The sequence below is a fragment of the Trichosurus vulpecula genome, chromosome 4 (assembly GCF_011100635.1).
Source record: "Trichosurus vulpecula isolate mTriVul1 chromosome 4, mTriVul1.pri, whole genome shotgun sequence".
NCBI classification, from domain to species: Eukaryota; Metazoa; Chordata; class Mammalia; order Diprotodontia; family Phalangeridae; genus Trichosurus; species Trichosurus vulpecula.
The window spans coordinates 281,688,467-281,712,433 of record NC_050576.1 but is presented as its reverse complement, the minus strand read 5'-3'; the positions used below and the strand labels follow the sequence as shown (position 1 = coordinate 281,712,433).

The 23,967-nt window shown below is 37.7% G+C and overlaps 1 protein-coding gene across 1 annotated transcript in view; it reads right to left on the bottom strand.

Moving 5' to 3' along the window:
- Positions 1–1,359: 1,359 nt before the first annotated feature.
- Positions 1,360–23,967, bottom strand: part of USP37 (ubiquitin specific peptidase 37) — a 75,152-nt gene continuing 52,544 nt past the window's right edge. Inside the window, exons 18-23 of the mRNA XM_036755182.1 lie at positions 23,445–23,611; positions 10,979–11,039; positions 9,597–9,712; positions 7,980–8,049; positions 5,850–5,988; positions 1,360–5,193 (exon numbers count right to left, since the gene is read on the bottom strand). Of these exons, the coding sequence (XP_036611077.1) occupies positions 5,106–5,193; positions 5,850–5,988; positions 7,980–8,049; positions 9,597–9,712; positions 10,979–11,039; positions 23,445–23,611 (641 nt within the window). The 3' untranslated portion in view covers positions 1,360–5,105. The remainder of the gene's footprint in view (positions 5,194–5,849; positions 5,989–7,979; positions 8,050–9,596; positions 9,713–10,978; positions 11,040–23,444; positions 23,612–23,967) is intronic.

Sequence of the window (23,967 nt, the reverse complement as noted above, 5' to 3'; positions counted from 1 at the left end):
TCCAAAGCCCTGTAAAGGCTATAAAAATACAAACATCAATAACTTTCTCTCCAATAGTATTTCAACTGAGTGAAACAAGGGAAGAGATTGACCCTATCCTAACAAGAGGCTCAGAGTTCAGTCATATTATATAAGCTCTTCAACCGTCAGGTACTTACAAAACTAAGAATATAAAGGTCTCTGAAAGCAGGAACTATTTTTTCTCTCTTTATTCCTAGTGCCCAGTACTTGTATTGAATTGAAGCTCAGTGGTGCCCAAAGCAACATAATTATTTGCCCCTTCCTTTCTTCTAAGACACACATTACAGGCGACCTCTTCAGAAGACCAAAAAAAAATTGGTCTCCACAGATGTGCCAGTTTTAAAAGTGTCTGACAGAATGTTGCTCTTTTCAGAAATAAAAGTCAAACCAATAGAGGGGTTAATAAAGAGGTTTTAATTTCACAAAAAAATCTATATATCATTTAAAAAGGGGGACAAACAAGGAAAAACCATAAGAGATACAAAGGAACAGTTCTGCTAAAACACAGATAAAGTGCCGTTCCATTTATAAACAGTGTAAAGAATCAGAATCAAAAAATCACTCAGAACGCGAAAAACTATCCCACTAGCAGTGTGGCCAAAGCTGCTGGCAAACCTGGTGGTGGATCAACCAGGCATGGTAGAGAAACCCTATTTTTTTCATACAATAAATTAAATTGTCAGGAGGCAGTGAAACTGGTCAGGCAGGGAAATAGGGAAGGGCATAGAAAAAAGAAGAGAAGGAAAAATTGGGGAGAGAGGAATAAGATCAAGGCAGACTTCAGTAATTGTTAATTTGTATTCTCACTCTTTGGAAAGAAACACTGTCAACTTATCACCCCCAGAAAAATCTTATCTATCTACTCTTTTGGATATTTGACTTTCCTGCAAACTTAGTTCTGACTTCTCCCTACCCATCCCAATTCTTCTCACGGTACCAAGCAAAGGAGATATGTCTGTACCTCTATCCCCTGCGCCTCAATAAGAGTCCAATGGCAGGTTAATGGCTTCATGTAGTAGCTGTGGCACAGTTCTTATGTTTTAAAAAAAAACAAAAAACTTTCAGACACAGTATACATGAAAAACACTTATCCAGTTGTGGGAAAAAATTTACATACACGAACGTGGGGAGGTGGGTAGCTCAAGGTTAATTTATGTACTGAAAAACAATGCCTGATCAAGTAAGGAGCATATACCACAAAAAGGAAACTAGTGGTCATGTAAGACAAAATAAATTCTTTCTCTTAGTTACAGGATTTCCCAAGGCCTGAAGTAGTTTTTTGTTTGTTTAATGTATTCGATGGTGGCATTTTTTTTTAACTTTTGTGACACACACACACACACATATATATATTTTACACACACACACACACACACACACACACACACACCCCCTTGGAAGTCATTTCAGTTGCACTGATAAATATGACCACATGAAGGTTATTATTTATATGAAACAGGAAAAGACTAAAAGTGTTGTAAATCAATGCTCTTCAGGACAGGTATTTCAAGGGGACACAGGTGGTGAAAAAACAAAGAAGGGTAATAGTTTTATTTATTTAAACACAGCTTATTTGGACTAAATCTCTTATGGGTGAGGTGAGTAAAATTTACCCGATATATTCTACCTGTTAAAAAAAAAAACAAAAAACCCTCCCTAACCACACATGCCACACCTAGCAACTGAGTGTATTTGAAAAACTGCCGTTTTTCCTTTACAAATGTGCACTTCTAGACAGCCCACATTATACACCTGTCTATGTATATATTGCTATATAGCTGTGTATATAGCTATATAATGCTACCTAACAGTAGGGGGAGAAGGGACAATTAAGTAAATTTGCCAATCATCCCTCTGCCATGCTTTAATTCTTAAAGCTTGTTTTCAGAAACCTTTGATCAAAGGTATTGGTAAATGAACATGGCTAGGGTTTGCTTTCTGGACTAGTATACCAAATGTGTACATTTTATGTGATATTTATGATGCCTGAATAGTTTTATTAGTGGTCATTGAGTGGGCCTGTAATTAAGGCAGAACCTTTTCAGTATACAAAGAATTTTCAAAATCTAAGTAAAATAGAAGGAAAAATGTGTGGATTTGTTAGTTATACTGCAGTGCTGGGATGGACACGGACACACACACACACACACACACACAGAAAACAAAGTCTATCTTATAGCAGGCTGAAATTCTATTCACAGCTGCTCTAATGATGATGACGTTTAGATGTATGAAATTCTCTAACACCTCAAAATACTAGGTAATACGAACCAATATAGATTTCATTTGGTTTGGTTTTCCTTTTAAAAAAACACCCCAAACACATCATACTGGTTGTGTAAGAACTAAGTGCTACCAAGTTCCAATGCTATATTATAACTGATGGCCACAAAATGCTTAGGATTTTGCAGTTGAAATTTGTTTTTCTACAGAATAACTGGACCCCTTCTTCCTCTACTTGTCACACACTCATACTAGGATTCTGAACTGGCTGTGCAAATAATAAAATATATATTATATATGTACACATATATACACATACATACATATATAATTTTAAAAATCTATATAAAGCCACTTCAACCAGGAATAGTCCCTCCCCTGCTAGTGTAGGGAGAGTATCCCTATCAACACAATCAAAAACTGAAATTCCAATTTGTAGCTAGGAACTCCACATTAAACTAAACTGAGAAGGGATGCTGTGGTGGGAGGGTGAAACAGGAAAAGAACTGGTGACGACACATGGACGTGTCTGACAGAACTGAAGCCCCTGATAGCCAAGGCCCAACAGCAGTAAAACAGCCCTTCTGACCTGGTGATCCACTCTTAAAAGATAGAGCCCCAACATGCTAAGAGTGAGGAAGAAGACCCCATTAAATCATGCTTCCAACTACATTAGCTCAATATGGGCTAACTTTTCAGGAGCCCATCTAGAGAGCTTCCTTATGTTCCTACCTTCCCAACTGACCCCAAATGTAACTGTTCCCTCTGAATTGTCTTCAAAGTCATTCATGTTTACTTTTAATGCTGCCCTCAATTATGGAGACTGGAGATGGGGAAGGAGAGTGTAGGAAAGCTACAATCAGTTAACTCGTTTATTCTATGACTTTTTTAACTTTTATTTTTTTTAAAAGGGTTTTCTTCTTGGAAATGTTGAAAAACAAAACCTATATTAAAATAAGCTTTTCCCTTAGATTTCTCTTGCCAACAATACAAAATTGATAGTTTATGATACAGTAGTGCATGTGGTATAGGGAAGGGATCAAAAGCATTTCCTGTTTGTGGTTAAGTCACAATATAAAACAACCCATGTAAGAAGATGCTACACTTACAGAACAGATTGTAGAACAAAGTTGTGCCTGTAATGCTGGAGGCTCTTCAAAAGAAAAGATAGCCTCCCAACACCAATAATTTGGCTTATGTTTATGAATAGTGGTTAAAAAAATCCATGGTTCTCCCCTGCCTGCTCTCCTTTCAAGAGACTAATGATAACCAGCCCTGACACCAATATGAGAAAGTAGTTAAAAAAAAAACAAACCTCCATGTTTTATAAAATAATAAAACTGTAGTTCCGGCCCAAATTCAGAGCCAATACTTCTTAACACGCTTCTTTGTAATAAAGGAATGAGATGCTTCATGACACCAAGCTGCAAGAGAACTTAATGATGAAGCCAAGCTCTCAAAATTAGTCTTTACAGAATTTTACCTACAATAAATTCATCCTTTATATGGTTTCCCAAGCTGCTTACCAATCTGTTTCGTATCATTTGAGCAATTACCAAAATGTACTGGTTTTTAAACCATATTTATCCTCACCTTCAAACATATAAGGTCAATTCACTAAATTTCTTTATAGTCTTGGGATTCACCCAAATCATCCTCACTTCAGATTAATTCATTCTTCTTAGGAATGCATCAAGAGAGGACATGGTTTTAAATGTTTAAGCCCTGTCCTAGAGCTCCCAATGCAGACTCAGTTTTACATTTGGGGTAGGGTGAACGAATCACCTTTTGCTATCTGGGCATGAGGAAGATGAGAAACCTTCCAAAGAACATCTGTCAATGGGTCCCATTTAGGGCAACATTTTAGCCCAACTTTTTTATATACTGCTTTTGCTGACCCCAGAAGCAGCCTGTAACAGCTGATGTCTATTCTCAAGTGGGCACAACATTGGAATAAATGAAAAGCCAGTAACAAGAACAGATGCTGACTGAATAAAGGAATACACTATGTGAATTAAAACTTTTTTTTAAATGCACAAAGCACACAATGAGCAAAAAATGTGAAAGATGATGAAAATGTTACAACACATTCCTCAGCACCAACATTTCATTTCCTAGAACTGAATGTAAACTGTAGAGGAGTTACAAACCCATGAAATAATAATTAAATAACCAAAACATGCTTCATCTCAAATGACAGCAATAGCGCCCCCCTTAGACGGAAGAACTATCATTAGTGTTTGTGGAGAGTTGGGGTTCCAGTGAACTGTACCAATGAAACATACACTCAAAGTTATACACTATTGCTCAAACAGCTCTCAAAGGACATAAACATACACAAATGGCAAGTGATTCAGGTGGTTTCTTCACCCGTTTCCCAGTTGAATGAACTTGAAAATCCCCCTGTCACTTTCTTCCATTTCTTCTGCACACCAACTGTGCTACAAATTCCAAGCAAACAAAGTCTTGTGGCTCATTCCAACTCTTTAAGGCTCCATTCTGTCCAATATATACAAACACCCATGTACACACAAGTATACATGTCAGAAGGTCAGTGTGTGTGTGTGTGTGTGTGTGTGTGTGTGTGTGTGTGTGTGTGTGTGTGTCTAGGTTCCTGGAACTACAGAAAGCTCCACTCTGTTCTTGGAGAGAAGGCTGATCAGCTACAGGTATGAGGTTCAAGGATTTCCATACATGGAGGACTTCTCTGGCTTGAAGCATTCTATGTTTTGGTTTGGCCCTGAGCTGTTTGTCACTCCTGCGTCAGTTCTAAGTTCAGAATTCTCAGGTGGAAAGAATATGATAACGAGAGAGACAGGCGTGTACACACACAGATGCCCGCCTGCCCGGGTGTGGGCTCCTCACAGTGCTGGCCGGGTGTTCCGCCCGGCCTCCATACTAAGCAGCTGGGAGGCCTTTTCTGTTTCCAGCAGCTCATCAAATATGTCTCTAGAAGAGGAAGGGGGAAATCAAGAAAAAAGAATCACAAGAGGGTAGAGAAAATGAGATATCAGATGTAAGTACAGAACTAACCACAAGAATGATTAATATTTAGTGATTATTCTCTTAGAAAAAAGCAGCCTCTTCTTTGAACCTTCCTCTTGGGTTGAAATAACAACCCAGGTCTCTATAATTTGGTATTAGTTACTTGAAAATTATCAGAGGATTTTGGCTAGACCTACTGTTTTAACGAAAATGACAGGTAATCAATCCACCATGTACACAAATTATGGATCAATGGGTCTCAAAAATCATTAAATACTTGAATCCAGAGAACTTCTCTGGCACATTGAGATTTTAAAAAGGCTTATAATTGGATCTCTCTTATTCCCAGTGAGAGATCACCAAGTATGGGAGGCTAGATCCCAGTAACCACCCACTCTATTACTCCTTAAAAACCAATAAATGGAGTACAGTGTGAGAAGAATTAATGCCACTAGTATTAGAGAAACATAACACTAATTTTATCAGAAATTTCAAAGTAAAAAAAAGTAATGAAAATCCAAAATGGCAAAAGCACTTAAATATTTTATCCATAGATAAAGGAAGACAAAAAAAGGGAGGCAATTTTTGGCTTGTGAGTCCTTGTTTGGCCAGATTCTTACTTGTGCATATAAAAGAAGATGTAACCACTTCGGTCTCTATCACTCTGAACAGAGGCCTCTTGGATTTTAGACACCTCCAGGTCATTGTAAGTGAACCAGGCCTGCTTCTTAATGTCATACACATCACTAATGTAATGACCTAAAACAAATAAAATAAAGTAGTTATTTTACCAACAGCACTAAGACTTCACAGAGGGGATGGATCTGTGATTTCATTGGTGTAATGAGCTCTTGGTAAGGAACCCTCCCTAACAAAACAGACTGACATTCTCTGCAAGCTAGTCTTGGGGAGTTGCCCAGAGCGCTAAGAGCTTAGTGACTTAACCAGAACCCCAAGTCAGGATGTATCAGAAGTGGGACTTGAATACAGGTCTTCAAGGCCATCCTTCTATACACATTGCTTTGCACAGTTTTTAAAAAATCAAAATACATCTTTATAGCATCTTATTTTTAAAAGATCCTGAAAAAGATATAAACGCTAAAAATTTCTGTAAATTTCAACAAATTTGTGATCTCTTTTTATTGGTACTTTATCGATACAGATTGCAACATAACCATTATTCCCCATGCTAAGCGATTCTAGTCCATAAATTCCATAAATTTTCCAGAGAGGGTCTACCTGACATATTAGAGGATTTTATTTGCATACTTTTATATTCTGTGTATATCAATGCACCTAAGTCCAAATACATTTTCAGGGAGATGTTTGATGGATAAATGTTTAAGGAGCAATCCCATAATTTCTATATCAATTATAGTCAAACTGACCTCATTATCTCCCCCCCCCCCCACTCTATATGTACTTTTTTTTTTGGAGGGGGGAGGTGAGGCAAGGCAATCAGGGCTAAGTGATTTGCTCAAGGTCACAGAGCTAGTAAGTATCAAGTGTCTGAGGCTGGGTTTGAACTTAGGTCCTCCTGACTCCAGGGCTGGTGCTCTATTCACTGTGCCACCTAGCTGCCCCTCTATATATACTTAGAAAAGCATAGACTATCAGAGTTGAATAGCCAACTTGGTCCTACCTAGAAAGCACCAAGAATCCTTTCTTCATACACCCCTAACAAGCAGTCATCCAACCTTTGCCTATAGATTTTCACTAAGGCAGAAACCCACTATTTCCTGAGGCAGGCCCCACTGTGCTTTTTTGATCTAGGTTTTTTCCTTCTATCAAGCCTAAATCTGCCTTTCCACTGCTAGCACTTGTTGATCCTCCTACTGAACAAGCCTAATTTTTCTTCCAAGAGACCTCTTCAAATACTTGAAGACTACACGGTCCCCTAAGTCTTCTTTTCTCCAGGCCAAATTACTGACTGATGAATACTGTGTTCTATAAATGTTCACTTGACTATGGCACTCCAGCTGTGGGGTCTTATTGTAGCAGAAGAAAGTACAATTATTATCAGCCTTATTTTGGTCACAATGCCTGTACCCTGAAACAGCTTTTTATCATACTGCTAATTCATATTCAGCTTGCATTGTGCACTGAACACCCCCACCCCCTTTACTGATTTTTTTCCCCATGGGAACTGTCTAGCCACACCTTCCCAATCCTATATTGATGAAACTGATTTTTAAAAATTAAGTGGAATTAATCCATATTAAATCTCATTCTATTCAATTAAGCCTACCATTCTAATTTGCTAGATCCATACTGGCTCCTAATTCTCACTTTACAAATTATCTACCTTTCATAGGTTTGTTTACCTGCAAATTTGAAAAGTATAGCTTCTTCATCTAAAATGTGAAACAAGGCAGGACCAAGGACACTCTCTGGGGCACAAAGTACAAGCACTAAAAGGCATTCATCTAAGCTGATAGACACCATTAATGACTAGTCTTTGGTTTCAGTATTCCAACCATTCTCGATTCATTTAACTGCATTATGACTATTCTATTTAACAGTAATAGCTCACATGCTTCAAGATTTTCAAATCACTTTACATAAATTACCTCATTTCATCTTCACAAAAACCATCTCCATTTTGTCCTCAAGGAAAACATCAGAGACTTTTTCAACTTTTAGTTCAGGAAATGCCCCTCCTAGTCCCAGAACGGGTGATCAAAGAACTCAGACAAGCTACACACTAAGATACATACTTCTACTACACAAAAGCTCAAACGATCTTTTACCTGAAGAAGATGTGCTTCCAATATGGCTGACAACACTGATGAGTCGATAAGAATGGGGAAGATTTCCTGTCTAAAAAAAAACACAAGTGAATGTGAGTTTTGCCTCTGTATCTAAAATAAAACATGAAACCTAAGCTTGAACAATTAGTGTCTCTGATAAAAGCCTCATTTCTAAAATATATAGAGAACTGAGTCAAATTTACAAAAATACAAGTCATTCCCCAATTGAGACAAATGGTCAAAGGATATGAACAGACAGTTTTCAGAGGAAGAAATTAAAGCTATCTATAGTTATATGAAAAAATGCTCTAAATCACTATTGATTAGAGAGATGCATATCAAAACAACTCTGAGGTACCGCATCATACCTATCAGATTGGCTAATATGACACAACAGGAAAATGATAAATGCTGGAGAAGATATGGGAAAGTTGGAACACTCACTCATTGCAGGTGGAGCTGTGGGCTGATCCAACCATTCTGGAGAACAATTTGGAACTATGCTCAAAGGTCTATAAAAATGTGCATACCCTTTGACCCAGCAATCCCGAAGAGATCAAAAAAATGGGAAAAGGAGCCACATGCACAAAAATATTTATAGTAGCTCTCTTTGTGGTGGCCAAGAACTGGAAATTGAGGGGGGGATACCCGTCAACTGGGGAACGGCTGAACAAGTTGTGGTATATGAATACAATGGAATACTATTGTGCTATAAGAAATGATGAGCAGGCGGACTTCAGAAAAACCTAGAAAGACTTATGTGAACTGATGCTGAATGAAGTGAGCAGAACCAGGAGAACACTGTACATGGTAACAGCCACAGTGTGTGATGACTGATTTTGATAGACTTAGCTCTTCTCAACAACGTAAGGACCTAAAACAACTCCAAAGAACTCATGCTGGAAAATGCCAACAATGTCCAGAGAAAGAACTACGGAGTCTGAATGCAGAGAAAAGCAGACTATTTTCTTTCTCTCTCATGGTTTCCCCCATTTGTTGTAATTCTATACAACATGACTAATGTGAAAATATGTTTAATAGGAATGTATATGTAGAGCCTCTATCAGATTGCAGACTGTCTTGGGGAAGGAGGAGGAGAAAATTTAAAACTTATGGAAGTGAATGTTGAAAACTAAAAATAAATAAACTACATAAAAAAAAAGAAATCTAAGCTTGAAAACAGATATAACTGAACCAAATGAATACTTGGTATACCTGGAATCTCCATCAAACTATAGTGAGCCATGAATACTTCATATACACTATGTAATCTATATATCAAGAGAATATATAATCCCAATTCAATCCAATTAATAGCTACTAAGTATATGCCGTGTGTAAGATACTGAACCTAAGAACAATAAAATGCTTTAGTGTTAGTTATCAAATATTTATTCAGTATCTATTGGCCTGAATCAGTACTTTGCTGGAAAAAAATGAAAAAGAATATCTGCTTTGATGACTGAAGGCAACAATTTGTAGTCATATCTCAAAGTACTATATTGCTTAGTTCTCATTGAGTATATACAAAAAAGATTAAATTTTATTTTGTACTCCAGTATTTTTTTGATGAAAAAAAGGAAAAGAGGGAAGATGAAGAGAAGCCCGAGTCCTCACCTCAGCATTTCTCTTCAACTCCTCTGCTTCAGCTTCTGTGTACTCCATATCAAAAACCTCTTCATTCCCAGAGTCGTCATCAGAGCCCATCCCATCCAGAAAGGAACTGTTAAATTCTGAAGGGCAAAGACAAGGACTGGTAAGAGCCTATGGCAAAGATGTCAAGCGACTCAACCAGAAAGAGTGGAAGAAAGCCTGCATTGTATATTGTGCCGTCCCAAGCAAAAGTATGCTATGAAAACAATTAAGATTCCAATGCAAGCCACATCCTATTAGGCATCTCACAAGTGGTAACAGAAACATTTCTCAAGCTCTTTAAGTTAGAATGGTACATAATATACATCTGATGAGGGGTCCAGGGTCTAATTCTCACAAGAGAGAAAATGAGAGAACAGAACTTTCTGCCTGATGCAGCTTCTTCCAGTATCATGTCATATTTTTCCCCTTAAGCTAATAGAGCACGAGAATTATAAGACAATACCCACTACATTTTCTGGGATTCTGAAGTTAAGCAATTACTGGACTATTTAAGAGCTCATAATGAAAAGGGCTTTGAAAAATTAAAACTATCAATTACTAATGACTGGGCAGCCAATCAAAAACAAACTAACAAAAGAAACCCTAGGAATCTTATTCTGTGGTAATATACCATTCCCGGAAGTGGTGGGGTTAACATTAAGAGCGAGCACAGTTACTCCCCGATAGCTTTTCGAATTTTCTGTCTTCCAAGTAATGCTATATTGAAAGACTAGATTCATCCCCTTATTCATGCTGGGATTCACAGCTTAAATAATTCCCAGAACAGATTAAACAGACATGGAATAGAAAGAGGTAAGAATAACAAAAACCTGGTCCAGCTGGTCTCCACTCCAAGATAAGTAGAGAACAGGCACATGACATAATTAAAATGTTTACAATGTTATTAGTCTGAGCTCCACTTGGATGGGCATTATTTGAACAAGGTCTAGTCTGAACCCTGAATTAAGATTTATTTCAATTTGTGTGGCTATCCATTTGTAGTAAGACAAAAACATTTAAAAATAATCCACTGTGGATACTCATGATGATATTAGTGGTATAGAGTAAACGTAAACATAAGTTACAAAGATCCATAGATGTTACTAATAAACAGGATACCAAGAGTACATAGAATCCTAGGAGCCTTTCACTTAATCTTAAATGAAACGGAATCTCTTTAAAAAGGAAGCATTTCACTAAAGAACAGCAACTGATTCACAGCATACCAAACAAAACCACATTTTTAAACATTTGACAATGAAATGATAAACATCTGTCAGTGACTTTTCAAATATTTACAGCAGTATTCATATAAGGAAAGCTATTTTATTTAAAATAGAGGTAAAAATAAGTAAACTGCACACCTTGAAGACTTAATTCTGTGGCTCTTTTGAGGTCATCATCTTCTTTCTGTTCTCGGGCCTCCTAAAAGGAAGCATAAAAACTAATTTGTTTAAAAAGTTCAGTCTTCATAATTTTTGGCTTTTTCCATCGAAGCTTCTGTCCTATTCTGGCTTCTACAACAAATGTGATGTTGTATAAGAAGTTCTACATGGAGGAGTTCTCATTACCTTGTAAGAGTTCAATTTTTAGTAACAAAGGGACTTAAAACTCAATTACAAATTCAGTATTCTAATATTTAGAATAAGGCAAAGTCTCTAATTATGTTCATTTTTCTTCTTCATTATTCACCAAAAGGGTATCACAACCAACTTCTGAATGAACTGACAAAGAGAATATAGTTTGCCCCTCAGAATGCCAGATCTGGCCCTAGATTCCAATATTCAACTCCAATCATTTCCTATTGGTGTTGTTCAGTTGTTTCAGAAATGTCTGATTCTTTGTGACCCCATTTGGGGTTTTCTTGGCAAAAATTTGCCATTTCCTTTTCCATCTCATTTTATAGATGAGGAAACTGAGGTAAACAGGGTTAAGTGACTTGTCCAGGGTCACACAGCTAGTAAATGTCAGAGGCCAGATCTGAACTCTGGGAGAGGAGTCTTCCTGACTCCAGGCCCTGCACTCTGTGCCACCTAGCTGCCTCAATCATTTCCTAATAGAAGGCAAATTCAACTAATAATGATTTAAAGCAATGACAGGGTAGGAAGAAGCAGTACAATACAGGTCTCTCCCTATAACTATTCTACAAAGATCTAGAAAACACACCAGTACAAGTCCTAATTGGGAAATCCAAGGGAAAAAAAAATCAAGGTAAATTTTTTTTTTTTACCCAGTGCAGATTGACATATGGAAGACAATGAGGATCAGGGTCTAGCTGCTGTGGACTAGACCTGCACCTGGGGTTAGAGGCCCAGGGTAAGATACAGTCACTGGTCCTAGGTTATGCAGTGATCAAGAAGTGAAGTGTGAGTCAAGTAGCAGTCATGGGGCTCTGACTCTGAGAGCAGAGCAGGGTTTCTGAGCTAGCTCCTATCCCAATAGGAAGCTTACATTGCAGAGGGTGAGTCCATCAGCAGTCAGCTGGAGATCCAATCAGTGGTGATGCTCACTCCCAAACCCAGGTCAGAAAGTTTGAAGAGTTCAAACCAGGAAGACAGTGCTCAGATTTCACCCTGGGGCCAATCAAAGTTTGAAGGTCTCCAGCCTGACCTGTCCCACAGATCTTGGAATAACAGAATACTCAATACTAGAGGAAAGCAGCAGCAGGTTCCAAAACAGAACCAAGAATGGCACAGACATCATAGGAATGTACATAACCTGGCTTGAACATGGTTCAAAAGTCAGGAAATAAGGCTGGAAGAATGAGCAAACTAAAAAGTCTAGTGCTTAGCACAGTTCCTGACATAAAGTAGTAGCTTAACAAATGCTAGTTCACTGCCCCTCCTCTCCCCTCCAAGAAGAGTCCCACCATAAAGAACCATTATTGAGCTACGGAAGCTCAGGAACCCAGAAAAGAACTACTGTAAAATATCTACAAGCAAAACCTCAAAGAAAAATATAGCTTGGCTATATTTTTGGCTAGAATTCCTGGAATATATGAAACAATAATTTAAAGGAGGGTTTAAAATTATTTTATAAACTAAATGACAGCACTAGAGGAAAGATGGGAAAAGAAATGAAAGTTATGGAAGAAGTGGAAAGGGTATTATTAGGTTGGCACAAAAGATACACTCTCTGCAAGCAATAGAATGAATGAAACAGAAGTAAAGAACTTCATGAGAAAGGACAAAATACTAAAGCAAATTCTAAAGACCAAAACCAAAAAGGGGACTAGGCATATTATTTTAAGAAATCACAGGAGAAAACTGTCCAAATATCTTATAAGTAGGAGCTAAAATGGAAATAAAAAGAGTCTACTGCTCATCTCCTGAAAGAAACCCCAAAATGAAAATTCCCAGGAACATTATAATCAAAACACAGAGCTTCCAGGTCAAAGAAAAAAAATACTGCAAGCAGCCAGAAAGAATGAAAGAATTCAAGTACAGAGGTGCTACAGCACCACATAAGGTATTTAGCAGCCTTTATGATAAAGAAGCAAAGAGTCTGTAATATAATAATCCAGAAGGCAAAAAATATAGGCTAACAATCAAGAATAACCTATCCAGCAAAACTGAGTACAATTCTACAGGGGAAAAAATAAATCTTTAATGAAACAGAGGACTACTTCCAAGCATTTCTGATGAAGACAAGAGGCTGCTGCATAGAAACTTTGAAATACAAACAAGAGATCCTAGAGAAACATAAAAGGATAAGCGTAAGCAAGAAATCATAAAGGACTAAACAAAAATGAAATGACTATACTCTGTGGGGAAATGATAATATATATCCCTTCAGAACCTTAATATCATCAGGGATCATAGAGAAGGTCTAATAAGATGAAAGGCTTGAGAGTGGTTTTGTTATGGTTTGATATTCCTGAAGAAAGGAAAGAGCATGGACTAAAAACACACTAAAGGGGAGAAGAAAGGAAGTGGTACACAAACAAAAGTCTATACAAATATGGAAGAAGCAATAGGGAGGGCAGGTGACTTGAACCTCACTTTCATCTAAATGGGGCCAAAGATGGAAAAATACATACACATACAGTGTTGGGCACAGAAATACATTTCATTCAACAGGGAAATAGAAGAGCAAGGGAAGAAGGGAAGATCGATTAAGAGAGGGGTAAATTCTAATTAAAAAAACTCTAAGCAGGGAAGATGAATAGCAAAGAGAGGCTTAAAAGAAAAAGATACGAAATATGATTAGGATCTGAGCCAGGGAAAGAGAAGATGGACAGGGGAGTATCAAACTTAAGAGCCCTGGTGCCAAGCACACCACTCCTTCACAACTGCCTTTTTCTTTATAAAGATGGGGCAGGAAATACAGAGAAGAAAAAGTATAAAAGAAAAGGATGGAGAAGGACACATTTAACAATCATAACTGTGAATGTGAAGCAGATGAATTTACTCACAGAATGGAGAGCAAGATAGCAGAAGCAAACAATATGCTGTTTATAGCGCAGGAGCACAATCTATTATGCTGCAGTTGAAGCTAAAAAGGTAGAGACAGCAATCATGATCTCAGATGAGGTAACTGCAAAAAACAAATTTAATTAAGAGTTAAGCAGACTCTTGGTGGTGTGCTGATATGGAGACTCTGGGCAGCTGTAGTTAAGAACCCTCCAGCTTGTAAACCTGGATGTTCAGACTTTGTTGAACTCTGGTAACTATGCACTGAGATTTGAATCAGACAAGTGTTTTTTACCCAGAATCACACAATCACAGAAGAGACTAAGGTGTGTATGTATGATGAGAATGTTCAGGGTGAGAGTTATCCCCAAGTCCATAAGAGTTGTGCTTCATCACTCTTCCATCAATGAATGTACAGCTCCTGATGTGTTCTTCCTGTAGGATGTCACTCCCCATCTAAGTTACCAGGGATTCAAAAATAAGATGGTGAAACAAAAACCCAGAGTGCTATCATAAATCTAAGGGAAAAAAGATGCTGGCGGTTGCTGGGCATGGATCAAGAGCCTTAATGGACTTGAGAATTAAGTCGGACAAGCTTCCTTCAACAATGCAGAGGCTATTTGGAGGCACATTGGTAAACTATATTATTCAAGGTCTAATTTCCCAGAGACACAGGCATAACTACTAATAAACAAGTCAAAAAAAGGATGATTCCTTTCTAAGTCAGAAGAACTTTTAAATTACAGAAAATGAAGCCACAGGAAATATTTTCACTTCAGGGTTGGAGATTAAGGAAGAAACAGTATAAATCTGAGTTTCTTGAGGGTAAGGGCTATGTCCCATTTGCATCTATGTATACTCATCGCCTAGCACTTAGTATGTACTTAATAAACTTTGTTAAATTCATTTCAGGGGGAAGAATCCTACAAGACTTATTTGCTTAAGCTCTTAATTACCTCAGGAATTCCAGAGCTCTGATTTCATCCCAGTGAGAATTATTTCATGATAAGAGGATTCAATAAGCAGATTGACAGAGCTGTCAGGGTCCCAAGTCTTCATCATCTGGTCACCAATCCTTTGGCTACAACATTGGTGATGAGTAGTGCCAATTTTGAGCGTTCATATCTACAGTATAATTTGTACTCAATTGTCATGTATTTCTTATGTATCTCCTAAACTTGTGAATGAATTGCAGTAGAAATATTTGATACAACACCATTGGATATAGGTTAACTGAAGATTTTGATTTTGACCTCACAGTACTCCAATGACTCTTCACTTAGCCTCCTCCATTAAAAAGTGAGTCAAGGGATGGCTCCTTTAATTAGAAGAAAAGAAAAAAATCAAGATGGGAGGGGAAGACCCTCAGGGTTGCTGTTGAAAGAGAAACAGTTACCACTGACATTCACTCTAAGCCAGGAGGGCCCAAAATAAAGCCATTAAGTGGAGTTTGGGCAGGGATCTGTTGTGGTCCAATCTATGAGCCTCAGTCAGAGTGAACTGCGATGGATAGATGGATGGATGGATGGATGGAAGGAAAGAAGAAAGGAAAGAAGGAAAAAAAGGAAGGAATCTAGCCATCAAAATTTACCTTCCTTTCGAGAGGAGAAGGACAGAGAGAGGGAGAGGAAGAGGGAGGGGAGGAGCTGAGTTACCCAACTAGCTGGTCCCCTTTCAGTCAGCTTGGTCTATTCCATTTGTCCTTCATTCTCCAAGAGGACCATGACATCAGGAAAATGATGACATGACTTGCAGTTGACCTGGATTTGAGTGAGGGAGGGCTGTGCAAGGTCACCAGCCTCACTTTCTCCTCCACAGCCATCTGAATCCAGTGACCTGATATTCAACAGGATGACTGGAGATGACCCAGGATGCAATGGGAGCCTGTGGCCCTTTTGAAAAATCTTATTTGAAGGTAAAATTTGGATATAGTTTGATTTATCAGGTTAACAGAGGAGTGGCAACTTGGTACAATGGAAAGGACTTTAGCTCTGAAGTCAAAGGACTTGGGGTTAAATCTTGCTTCTGATGCTTATTAGCTGTGTGACCTTATTTAAGTCACTTAACAGTTTCCTAAACTGTAAAATAAGGAAGTTTGAATAGATGGCTTCTGCAGTCCCTTCTTGCTCTGAACTGATCCTCAAAGAAAAAGGAAAAAGACACATATATACAAAAATATTGATAGCAGTTCTCTGTGGTGCAAAGAACTGGAAAATAAGGGACTTTCCATAAACTAGGAAATAGCTGAACTAACTACGGCATATATGTAAGGGAATAATATATACTAAAAGAAATGATGACTGAGTCCATATCAGAGAAATTTGGGAAGACACATGAACCTGATGCAGAGTGAAATGAGCACAGTTTATACAATGACAATAATACATTGTAAAGACAAATAACTTTGATAAACTTCAAAAACGTATCAATGTAGTAAGAGAAATGATTATTTTTCCCCAGCTTTTTTCCCCTATCCTATTTCCTTGTCTAATCTATTAAGGATAGGCCAGATGGGAGATAGGATTAGCATTCTCCCCATTCTGGGTATTGCTACTCTACCCAAATAGATCAGACTTCTAATCTAAAGTGAAACTCCCTTCAGCTCAGGCTTTGTACATAAATTTTCTTTGTAGTATGTAAAAATGTATGTGGTATTTAGTATTCTTTGTAGTAAATGACAAAATCAAAGCTGAGGTCAAGCTCCTTATTGTAATATTCATTCTCTCATTAATCATTAACCAACAAGAATTGATTGCCATTCTCAGGAACATAGCCATGAGCCTGCTGCCATGATTGTCCTTTGTCTAAGAGAGAGCTGGCCAAATGACCATCCTTTTATTAAAATGCTGGCATTATTAATAAAATGTTTAAATACCCAGAAAAAAAATTAATAGTTAAGCAGAGAAACTACACTGTGCTCATTGATACCATAAATTATGAATAAATACAATACTAAACACATATGTACCAAATGTCATAGCATCTAAATACTTGAAGGAAAAGTTAAATGAGTTACAGAGAGAAACAGACAATAAAACTATAACAGAGGGGATCTTTTACATCTAGATAAATCTAACAACAACAACAAAAACCCAAGAAAAAGTTAAAGACTTGAAGAGAGTTTTAGAAAAATTACATACAATTCTGATAATTACTGAATAGGAACAGAAAGGAATGCCTATATTAACCCAGATGTTCATGGCACTATTACAAAAGTGACCATATATTAGTGTATAAAAACTTCATAAACAAAGGCAGAAAAGCACAAACACTAAACACATATTAGCAAGAGCGATAAGAAACAGAAACTAAGAGAATAGGCATATGCAAAGAGAAAATAAAATTATCCCCTTTTTGCAGATTGTTGAGCCTAGAGTCAACTAAAAAATTAACTGCAACAATAACTTCAATAAGTTGCAGGATATAAAAATAAACCCATACAAATTATCATTATTTCTGTATATTACCAACAAAACCCAGCAGGAAGAGGAAGAAAAAGAAATTCCACTGAAAATAACTAACTACAGAATTATAAAATACTTGAAAGTCTGTGTCGAGAAGACACACAAACAGGAACTATATGACTACAACTACATAATACACCAATTCTAAATGCTTAGAGGATATGAATAGGCAATTTTAAGAGAAAGTCAAGCTATTAATAGCCATATAAAAATGCTCCAGATCACTAATGATGAGAAATGCAAATTAAAGCAACTCTGAGGTTCTGCCTCATATCCATCAGATTGATAAAGTTGACAAAATAGGAAAATCACAAATGCTGGAGAAGCTATGGGAAAACAAGCACGCTAATGCACTCCTGGTGGATAAGCTGGTCTAGCCATTCTGGAAAGCAATTTAGAACTATGCCCAAAAGTTATAAACTGAGCACCCCATAACCTAAAGAGATCCAAGAGGAAAAGGACCCACATGTACAAAAATATCTATAGCAACTCATTTTTGTAGTGGCAGAACTAGAAACTAAGGGGTATCCATCAATTGGGGGCTGATGAACAAAATATGGTATATGAATGTAACAGAAAACTATTGTTTTCCATGAGGACAGGATAGTGTCAGAGAAACCTAGGAAGACTAGTCTGAACGAACATAAAGTGAAGTGAGCTGAACCAGGAGAATGATTTATATAATAGTAACACTGAGAAGACAAATAACTTTGAAGGATGTAAGGACTCTGATCAATACAAAGACTAACCACAATTCTAGAAGACTCATGATGAAACATGCTACCCACCTCGTGATAATGAAGTAGGGTCTTGGGATATAGGTTTAGACATATTCTTTGGACATGATCAATGTGAGAATTTTGGTTTTTTGACTATGCATATATGTTACAAAGTTTTGTTTTTTCTTTTTTTCCAATGGAGGGAGGGGAGAAAGGAAAGAGAGAGGTGGCTTTTCAGTAATTAAAAATTTTAAATACCTAGAAAGGAAAAAGTAAACAAAAAAATGCAACAATTAAGAAATTTTATTTTTATGGACAAATTACAGGCAACCCAAGTAACAAACAGGCCCCTGGTGTCAAACACTAAAGCCATGTTTACCTTTTAAAATTATTTATTATTTTTAGTTTTCATAAGATTTGGAGTTCCAATTTTTTTTTCCTCTCTCCCCCTTCCCCCTCCCTAAGACAGAAAGCAATCTGATATAGGCTATACACGTACAAGCATGTTGACATGTTTATCTTTTTAATGGGATTTAAATAAGCTGCTACTAAAATAATGTGCAAAGTAATCTTATTGATCTTCTTTCCTTTTTACTGTGCTATTAAATACATCCTTGGTGATTAAGAAGGCTTAAAGATTACTTTCTGCAATTAATAATCGAGGATTTGAGACCTTTTTGTGGTGGCAAAGTACTAGAAACAAAGGAGGAAACATCAATTGGGAAATAATTACAAATTTCGGAATATAAATGTAATGAAATATGATTATGCTATATGAAATGAAGAGAGTTTCAGAAAAGCTTGTGAAGACCTGTAAGAACTGATGACAGAAACAAGAAGAACCAGAACGCTTTATACTATAAATAACATCAACATTGTAAAAACGATCAATTCTGAGAGACTTTAAGAGTCCTAACCAATATAGTGACCACTCTTGATTCTTGAGAACCAATGATGAAGCACGCTCACATCTCCTGAAAGAGAGGAGATAGACTAATATGCAAAATGAGACAGATATTTCTAGACAAGGCCAATATGGAAATTTGTCTTACTTGACTATGCTTATTTGTTGCAAGGCTTTTGCTCCCTGACCCTTACCCTGGTCCAGGGACTGCAGCGAAGGGATAAAAAAAAATGCTTGATAATTGGGGGTGGGGAGAGAATGTCATTGGCATTTCCCCTGCGAAAAAAGCCACTTAAATGGCTTAAATTCCTTTCCAACAAGTCCTTGTCAAGAAATCCTAATTCCCCAAGAGCACTGGGGCTTATTTCCTTGTAAAGTTGGTAGTAGTCTCTTCATGAAAGAAACTAAGAGATTAAATTTTCTGACTTTGCTAAGATATTTAACTGAGCCAGGAAGACTTCCATAATCCTGCTGCTGACTAGTTACAATTTTCCACACAGATTTCACAAGAACTCCCTAATGTGTTTATTGTGTAACAATAATGCATATGTCAAGTGTTTCACACACTTCTCCCAACTAGACTACAAATTATTAGAGGGCAGGAAGTAGTGTCTAATCTAAACTTGTACCTCCCCAGCACAGAGTTCCCCACACAGTAGATCAACAAATACCCATGTTTTACTTTGTTTTATCAAACTTGTATCTTCTGAAAATGTGTGCCTTGCTGAATGAATAGTTAATCATAAAAAGGAATGAAAATGTGAAGTATTACACAAATGAGTCAATATCTGAGACACAAGCAAAACTAAATTAAAGTTGTCTTTTACCCTCTTAAACCTACCTAAAAAAAATGCCAAGATTTCTTCTTTCTAAATCCTGGAAATCTGTTTAGAGCTCTTAAACCAGCAGAGCTACTACAATCATTTACTTAAAAGAGCAGAAAGAAAATATGCATTTCTTTGTTAAAATGTTTTAATCTTAAATATCATGCTCAGGCCAGTGACCCCCCCCAAAAATAAAATATTTAAAAGAAAAGGGATTTGTGGTGGCAAAGAATTAGAAATTGAGGGGAAGGCCATAATTTGGGGAATAACTAAAGTTGTAGCATATGATTGTTATGGAATATTATTGTGCTATAAGAAATGATGAGCAGGATGATTTCAGAAAAACCTGGAAAGACTTAGATGAATTGAGAGAGTGAAGTGAGAAGAACAAGTGAGTGAAGTTAGCAAAGAAGAGTGAAATGAGCAGAACTAGGAGAACATCATACACAGTAATACTGCACTATAAACAACTGTGAATGACTTAGCTATTCTCAGCAATACGATCATCCAAGACAATTCCAGAGGACTGCCAAACTGAAGATACTTCATCTAAGAAAATGTATTTCCATCATTATATCTGGGAAAGGTCTGGTAATCTTAACTAAGGCAGCTAAAATAAAAATTTTTAAACAACAAAATAAAAAAAATTCTACTAGTGATGAAATGACTACTGAAAGAGATCTTCCTTTTTGGAAAGTAAGAAAGTCTCTCAAAATAAAATCATACTTTGTTGAAGAAACTACCAAGCAGTAGACAAATATGGGCTATTATTATATGAAAAATAATCATTTTTACTGAAAAAGACTGCCACATATAGTACTGTGAAAACACTTGTATTCACATGCATGTATTCAATGATATATTAGTACAAACAGTTGCTTTTAAAAACTTTGTAAGGAAATTAGATTTCCTGAATTTGATTACTTAGGATTAATGCAAACAGCAATATCGTAAATGTACTCGGAATGCTTAACAAATTATTCAAAGCAATTTCAGTTTCGTTCCCATCTTACTTAGAACTCAGCTGAATGATACAACCACGAAAACATTACCTATTGGCCAGGTACCTGAGGCAAGAAAAGTGTGATGCTAATTAAACACTATCAGTTTTGACAAAAATAAAACAAGACAGACCTAATCACTAAAAAAGAGGCTGTTGTTTAAAAGAAAGCACACTAGAATAGGAAAATAAAACTGGAGACTTCTCAATCCACAAACGCCAAAGACAACAGAGAAGAACTGCAGAACCCACAAAATAGCGGAGGGAAGCAGGGCTCTAGCCCAGGACAGCCTGGATGGTCTCCGGGTAAGGTCTATCCTGCATGGAGCTGGGAGCGGAGTGGAGCAGAGCCCAGAGTGGGCAGCACAGACCAACCAGAGCAGGAGCTAGGCAGAGCGTGCCCTAGCACCCTGAATCAGTGAGCTGCAGCAGTTACCAGACTTCTCAACCCACAAACACCAAAGACAACAGAGAAGGTTAGTGGGAAAAGCTGCTGGGGACAGGGGGACAGAGTTCCTGGTTCAGCCACCACCCTGGGGGCAGCGGAGGTGGGGCAGCTACAGAACTACTGCTGCAGTTGCTTCCAGCCCCAGGCCCACCCGGTGGGAGGAATTAAGTGGCAGATCAGAGCAGGAGTGAAGAGCCTGCTGAAGATCTAAGTCCAGTCTGGGTTGGGGGTTCTTGGGGAATGAGGAGTGCTGGTGTGGCAGAGCTGGCTGTAATTGCTCTGAAATCAACAGCGCATCACCCCAAGCTTGGAACATAGTACTCTTTACTCTATAAGCAGTCATACCCCACTGAAAAACTCAAGGGTCAAGTAAGTTGGCTAGGAACATGGCCAGGCAGCGAAAACACACCCAGATTCAGTCTCAGACTTTGGATTCTTTCTTTGGTGACAAAGAAGACCAAAACATACAGACAGAAGAAGTCGACAAAGTCAAAGAGCCTACACCAAAAGCCTCCAAGAAAAACATGAACTGGTCTCAGGCCATGGAAGAGCTCAAAAAGGATTTGGAAAAGCAAGTTAGAGAAGTAGAGAAAAAACTGGGAAGAGAAATGAGAAGGATGCGAGAAAACCATGAAAAACAAGTCAATGACTTGCTAAAGGAGACCCAAAAAAATACTGAAAAATATACTGAAGAAAACAACATCTTAAAAAATAGACTAACTCAAATGGCAAAAGAGCTCCAAAAAGCCAATGAGGAGAAGAATGCCTTGAAAGGCAGAATTAGCCAAATGGAAAAGGAGGTCTATATATATATATACAGAGAGAGAGAGAGAGAGAGAGAGAGGGCACAAGGTGAGCTGAAGATGAAGGGATGATATCTAAAAGAAGTAAAATCAAATTAAGGGATGAGAGAGGAATATATTGAGAGAGGGAGACAGGGAGAGATAGAATGGGGTAAATTATCTCGCATAAAAGTGGAAAGAAAAAGCAGTTCTGTAGGAAGAGAAGAGAAGGCAGGTGAAGGGGAATGAGTGAATCTTGCTCTCATCAGATTTGACCTGAAGAGGGAATACCATACACAGTAAATTGGGTATCTTACCCCACAGGAAAGAAGGAGGAAGAAGATAAAAAAGGGGGGATGATAGAAGGGAAGGCAGATGGGGGAGGAGGTAATCAAAAACAAACACTTTCGAAAAGGGACAGGGTCAAGGGAGAAAACTGGATAAAAGGGGATAGGTTAGGAAGGATCAAAATATAGTTAGTCTTTCACAACATGAGTATTGTGGAAGGGTTATACATAATGATACGCATGTGGCCTATGTTGAATTGCTTGACTTCTTAGGGAGGGTGGGTGGGAAGGGAAGAGGGGAGAGAATTTGGAACTCAAAGTTTTAAAAACAAATGTTCGAAAAAAAAAAAGTTTTTCATGCAACTAGAAAATAAGATACACAGGCAATGGGGCGTAGAAATTTATCTTGCCCTACAAGAAAGGAAGGGAAAAGGGGATGGGAGGGGAGTGGGGTGACAGAAGGGAGGGCTGACTGGGGAAAAGGGCAACCAGAATATACGCCATCTTGGAGTGGGGGGGAGGGTAGAAATGGGGGAGAAAATTTGTAATTCAAACTCTTGTGAAAATCAATGTTGAAAACTAAATATATTAAATAAATCAAATTTAAAAAAAACCTGTCTTCTAATTGGTATTTGGAAAGATTGCTATACCTAAAAATCAGAAATACACGAATCTCAGCAAAGAGGTAGAACATTTTCCTAGATCCTGCTAGTCACAGCATCAGGAAGACTTGATCTAAAGCCCACTCCTGACAAAATGGCTCTGTGACCCTGGGTAAGTCAGCTGTCTGACATTTCAAGTTGTAGAAAAGTTTCCTAAGCTATCTCAAGCTTATACAAAAAAAAGAAAAAAATAAAGGTCAGAGCACAGCACACAGATGGTGTACACATACAGGAAATGATCATCATTTTAAAAATGCTTTAGTAAAGTACTGCCAAACAGTATCTGCAGAACAGCAGAGAGAAGGGGAGTTGACTGGGTGGCTCTTACTTGCTCTTGGAGGCTCTGAGCGAGGGCCTGCTGGAGTTCTTCTTCCTCCCGCTCTCGCTCCATATCATACTGTTGGAGCCAGTCGACTTCGCCCTGAGACCCTTCTGGAGTTTTGTTTTCTTTATTCTCATCAAAATCTTTAGTGATCTCAGTGAAACTGGCAGGACCTGAGGAAGCAAAAGAGCACAATTCAAGATTTCTGCCCCACCCCCCACCCATTTACCAGTTGAATACCTTCCAGCACAACTAAAGTCCCTTAACTACAGGGACACCTACTGTCCTTGCCCAACCTCAATGCCACCAGAGTATTTTTACTTGGAAGCATTTCTTTTTTTTCTTTTTTTGTTAGATTTTTTTCTTTTTAGTTTACAACACTCAGTTCCACAAGTTTTTGAGTTCCAAATTTTCTTCCCCTCCCCCCCTCCCCCTTAAGACGGTATGGAATCCAATGCTCTACATATACCTTCACATTAAACTTATTAGAAGCTTTTTAGAATGTCACAAATGCTATTAAAACAAAACA